This window comes from Gobio gobio, assembly GCF_949357685.1.
Source record: "Gobio gobio genome assembly, chromosome: 2".
Lineage (NCBI taxonomy): Eukaryota > Metazoa > Chordata > Actinopteri > Cypriniformes > Gobionidae > Gobio > Gobio gobio.
The window spans coordinates 52,726,953-52,732,507 of NC_137098.1; the positions used below are offsets into that span (position 1 = coordinate 52,726,953).

Consider the following 5,555-nt stretch of genomic DNA (forward strand, 5'->3'; position numbering starts at 1 on the left):
CACCAGCTATATCAGATCAGTCAACTATGTTTGTGTCATTCCTCACTTGCTGTAGGCTACAGAGAGAGGAAGTATAAATGCAGAAGGAACATGTCAGAACAGCCAAAGTAAAACATTAACAATTTAATTTCAATATATCAATTTAGCCTTCACAATAAATTGAAATACAGAAGTGTCTCTTGCTGAAAGTCACTCCCCCTCCTGTCACAACCGAGCTTGTAAGCGAGTGTCGCACTGCATATATCACTGAGCCATGCACGAGGAGGCAAGAACCCGTACTGAGGTCGGTAAGCACAAGCAGGTCTCATTCTGTTAGTATCTTGACATCGACTTCTGATAAACGTTAAAAAACTGCAAAAAAATAATTCTACTAAGTTTGTTTTAAGTGATAAAGTTCAATTTAGCAGGCCGTAATATACGCATCGTATTTTCCTGCAAATCTTCCCTACACTAGCCACAACACTCCCATAGCAATGATAGCGTTCATCTGTCAGCTCTGTATCATATTCGGTTGATATTAAGAAGCGGTTAATAAAGTAACTAGGTAAGAAATCATAAATTAAACTATATATATTTTTGACGAAGCTTTTATTTGCATTTCTAAGATACTGTAGCCGCGTTAGCTTGTTTGCTAGCTAGTCAGACAGAGAGATACATCACGATCCATAGAAACATGTTAACACTCACTGGGGTTTTACGCACTTTTCTGTCATGGACATACGTTTGGTGGTCTATAAAAACAGGAAATCATAAGCTTCTCTTGATGCAAGGAAATTGCATCAGTGGAAATAAATGGGTAAAGTTTGTTGACATTCAATACTTTTGGAAAGTTGTGTGACTGTCTATTTATATAGCCTGACCAATATTTATTGAGAGACTACATGAAATATGTGCAATTTTAATCAATGTTAAAATACATTTGTCTCACTATACAGGACCACTAAAATGAGCCAGTGAAGGTAAAAATTTTGTTTTTAGGTTGTTGCTGGACATAACTTTACATTACATTTTCAAATGGTAACCCTTAAAAACATAATTCTAGATATAACATGGTAAAACAACATCATTATTCAGTGAATCTCAACAAGTTATTTTGATGGAGCATATCAGAGAGATAATATGTTGTTAGACCCATTGCCTGCGGTTTTTGCCTTGACACGTGCACTTTTTTAAATAAATAAATGTGAGCATGCATGCAGAATAGCAAATAAGCAATAAAGCAAATAAGGCTTAGGATTGTTAGTAGAAACTCACTAGATACATTTCAGCAGTTAAATACCTACTGGTATTACAATTAAAGGGATATTTAAATGTGTCATTTTACTTCTGTCATTCCAACCCACATATGTTTTTTTGTGTGTGTGTGTGTGTGTGTGTGTGTGTGTGTGTGTGTGTGTGTGTGTGTGTGTGTGTGTGTGTGTGTGTGTGTGTGTGTGTGTGTGTGTGTGTGTGTGTGTGTGTGTGTGTGTGTGTGTGTGTGTGTGTGTGTGACACAGAAGAAAGACCGTTATACAGGTTTGGAATGACACAAGGATGAGTAAATGATGACAGAATTTCCATCTTTGGTTGAACCATCCCTTTAAACTATTCATAGTCTGCCATGTTATAGTGCTAATGAAAATCTTGATTGATTGTTTTTGTCTCTTACAGTTTAGTGAGTGATTGATGTCGCCGAACATAGGTTTGAAAGATGAACCGGGGCCGGGGAGGGAGAAAAAGAACGGCACCAGAAAAATCAAATGCCCTTGAAACTTGTGACGAGGAGATATGTTCAGAGGTTCTCCAGCTCTTCAACAAGGTCAGAGGTTATGTTCCCCCTGCTGGAGGAGAATGGACGTTGCCTGACCCAAGTGTGGTGCTCTGTGATCCTCATGCAAGTCACCCACGTTTGCAGGCTCTGAAAAGATCACTAAATGAAGTGAAGAATCAACTCAGCGATAAAGACCTGTCAGTATGGCACCAGCATACTTGTTTCACCAATCGAGCAGGCACCGTTACAGCCCACCTTCGCTCCACAACCAACGCAGAGCTATGCACGCAGGCTTGGGCCAAGTTCTATGAGATCCTAGGCACTTTTAATCTTCTTCCTGACAATGCGTTGAAGAGTGGCGAGTTGAACTCCATACACTTGTGTGAAGCCCCTGGTGCCTTCATATCAGCTCTGAATCACTTCCTCAAGACGAGTGGCCTATACTGCGACTGGAACTGGGTTGCGAACACTCTGAATCCATACTACGAAGCCAACGGACGTGGTTGCACTATTACAGATGACAGACTCATCGCACACACTCTGCCTTGGTGGTTCTTTGGATCCGACAACACGGGTGACATAATGCTTCAGAAGCATCTGCTGGAACTGCCAAGATTTGTGAGCAATATGCGCAGTGTTGATTTGGTTACAGCAGATGGAAGCTTTGACTGTCAGGGGGACCCAGGAGAGCAGGAGAGATTAGTTGCTCCACTACAATATTGCGAAGCCGTTTGTGCGCTGCTGCTGTTAGGAACCGGAGGCTCATTTGTTCTGAAGATGTTCACGCTATTTGAACACTCATCTGTCTGTCTGCTGTATCTCCTAGCATGCTGCTTCCGTTCTGTGAACGTCTTCAAGCCAGGCACAAGCAAGTCTGGAAATTCAGAATTGTATATAGTGTGCTTGGACTATCAGGCCAAAGAACAAATTCGACCATTGCTCTCAAAGTTAATCCGTAATTACGGGCCAGACTTGTCATCCACAGTGGCGCTTTTTCCCCGTCACTGCATTCCAGACTCATTTCTAAGCCAGCATGAAGAGATATGCACTTTTTTCCATGCATTGCAGGTTAACACAATCCGGGAGAACCTCAAGCTTTCTGTAGACATGAGAGTAGAACAGCGCAGGCGATTGGAGCAGCTCAGGGAATATGCAGCAGAGTTTTATACAAAGCGTTTCAATGTTCACTACCTTCCTCGGAAAAGCTGGGTTTGCCGTGGTGGTGTGGCCAGATGGGTGAAACACTGTGAGAGGAAGCAAATGGGCTCTTTTAATCAGCGCAAGGAGATGGAACTTCAGGGATGGAAGCAGCGCCTTGCTCAAGGACATTATGGGGCATTAATAGAGAAGCATCTTGTGGGGAAAGAAGGATGTGAGATTGTGCTTAGTGGCCCATTGGATGAGCGCGATTTGGGAACCTGGTTTGCCATTGAGGGAGCTGCCCTGCCCAAAGTCTGCAGTTCCACCTTCTGTGATCAAGAAATGCTGGACTTCCTGAATGAAGCTCTGGAAGAGAACTTGAGGGTCAATGCGGCGAATCATTCTGACAGAGCCATGCCAACATGCAACTCCTGCAGGATTGACTCCCCTGTAAGCATCTTATCTGAGATTTGCAGCCATCCTGATGTGACATCTTGTTTGGTGCTGGGAAGCCAGTCTTGGTGTGATGGCACACTTGTAGGCGTCAAATTCCAGCCAGAGTTTTTGCAAGGACCCTCCTGTTGTGCGGTACAGGATTCCGCATTGCACGACGGACAACCAGACTATCAACTTGAGCTTCTGAACGCTATGTTTTTTGCTCTGCAGAAGCAGCATCTTGGGTCAACCCTTGTGATTCCCTTATGTTCGGCCTTAACACGCTTCACCGCAGGCCTAATTTTCACACTCCACCTGTGCTTTCGTTACATCACATTCCGTTGCTTGTCTGGTTGGCCTCCTGCTGCTCTTGTGTGTATGGGTTTCTCTCCACCTTCAGCCCTACCCTTGCTGCTGGACTTTCTCAGGGATGTGATGGAGAACATGAAGAAAGTTAAACTTGAGCTGGGGAGGCAGGTTCTGCAGTTTGTACCTTTAGAGGAACTTCTCAGAGGGGAATTACCTCGTTTCCTGTCTTCCTTCAATACTGCTGTCATCCGACAGCAGCTGCATGTGCTCATGCAGGATGAATAGAGCACATAATGCTAGCCCTATATGGCTATATCCTCGGGGACAACTTTTCAGTTAGACTATATTTGACTATAATCATGCCTCAGTTTACTTCAATTGAAGCCGTAGCTTAAGTTTGTGCCAATGCCACCGTGCATATTTAGGATATATTGGGTATAATTGAACAAAGAATTCCCTTGTTTTATATTTTTATACTGGGGAAAATCTTTCTTTAACCTTTAATGTGCTGCATATAACTGAAATAATTTTTCTTAGATATATTTATATAACAGAATATGCAGTTCAACGTGTTTATTTTAATATTTATGTTTCATTGCCTTTTTTTTAAAAAATAGTTGAAATTATATGAGTTTCCTTGATCAATTTGTCCTGCCTGATTTATTAAAACCTTTTATTTAATGGACATATGGAGTGTTTTCATGAAAATATAGTTGGGAAGGCCATAAATAGCAACTAAATGTTAACAAAGTGTAAGGTAAAATCGGACTATATGCACATATTGTCTGGTATATACACTCGAGGGAGGGAGGGGCTTTTAATGGTCTTAACCACAAATTAGCCAAATTTAATCAAATGCACTACTTAAAAGCCATTGCTGTCTCATAAAAACATCAAAGACTGAAGGAAGTTGTTGGCAGAATATGGGAAGTTGTGTGTGGAGTGATTAATCACAATGAAACATGAGTTGCATGGTGATGTTCCAGAGCGGTGTGTTTGAAAATCTGAAGAGAAATATAATATTAGATGCATCTCTACCATAGTGAAGTGTCATTGTGTGGGGAGACTTTTTAGCTGCTGGTAGTGGTGAGCTACTTCCCTGTGAAAAGTCATTTAATGCTTTGGAGTACAGGAGAATGCCTTGATTCCTACAATTGAAAAGTTGTTATAGTAAAGAGGAATGAATAGATGTTATTTTTCAGTGCTTCTACCCAAATTGCAAAGACAACCAAGAACCAAGTCCATCGGGCTCATGTTTTGGCCTGGTCAGAGTCCAGATTTGAACCCTATATAGTGAATATTTGGTCTCACATTAAACTCAAACTAACATATTTTTTTAAATTACTCATGAACTGTTTGAAGCCATCAACATTGAGTGGAACAACACTGACTCTTCCTGTAAAAAGCTGTCTGCAAGTTTTACCCACGGCTTAATCATTTAAAGAAAACAAAGGGGAAGGCTGTTCCGTGCTAAGTTACTTTATCCACAGCATTTGTGCAATTCTTTCTAATTTCCTGACCAATGATATGTGATTAAAATGGTTAAGACCGTTAAAAGACCACTTTTGGCTTGGCCTTTTTTCTTTTTGCCCAGTTGTATGGTTGAGTACATCATATACATTTGGTACTTTTGTGTAATTGTATTCATTAAGACTATGCTGAAAACTGTAAACTAGTCCTTAGTCTTTTGCATTGTACAGCATTATTTTCAAACAAAAGTGTGTTTAGGAATTAATGAAGTTACATTAGCTGTAATTTATAATGCAACTCAATTTACTCTTTTTTTTCCCTTGCATTCTCTTCTACATTTAAAGCTTGTTGCATATATTATTTTTTAAAGAATAAAAATGAACAAAAATATATAGGTATTTCTAGAAATTGAGAAATTAAAAAAGCATTCATAAATAGTATTGAGGGTGCC

At 40.5% G+C, this 5,555-nt stretch overlaps 1 protein-coding gene across 2 annotated transcripts; it reads left to right on the forward strand.

Annotated features, from left to right (window-relative positions):
- The first annotated feature begins 203 nt into the window (after positions 1-203).
- cmtr2 (cap methyltransferase 2) lies at positions 204-4,319 on the forward strand. Of its 2 annotated transcripts, none has more exons than XM_079810707.1 (2): positions 204-283; positions 1,651-4,319. In XM_079810707.1, the coding sequence occupies exon 2, from the start codon at positions 1,691-1,693 to the stop codon at positions 3,917-3,919; it is 2,229 nt and encodes a 742-aa protein (XP_079666833.1). In that variant the 5' UTR covers positions 204-283; positions 1,651-1,690; the 3' UTR covers positions 3,920-4,319. The 2 variants fall into 2 exon arrangements, with proteins under 2 accessions (XP_079666833.1, XP_079666834.1); XM_079810708.1 differs by having other exon boundaries at positions 234-287.
- The last annotated feature ends 1,236 nt before the right edge of the window (positions 4,320-5,555 follow it).

Excerpts from the sequence above, each read along its gene's own strand:
- cmtr2 (XM_079810707.1), top strand. The coding sequence starts at position 1,691 with ATGAACCGGGGCCGGGGAGGGAGAAAAAGAACGGCACCAGAAAAATCA.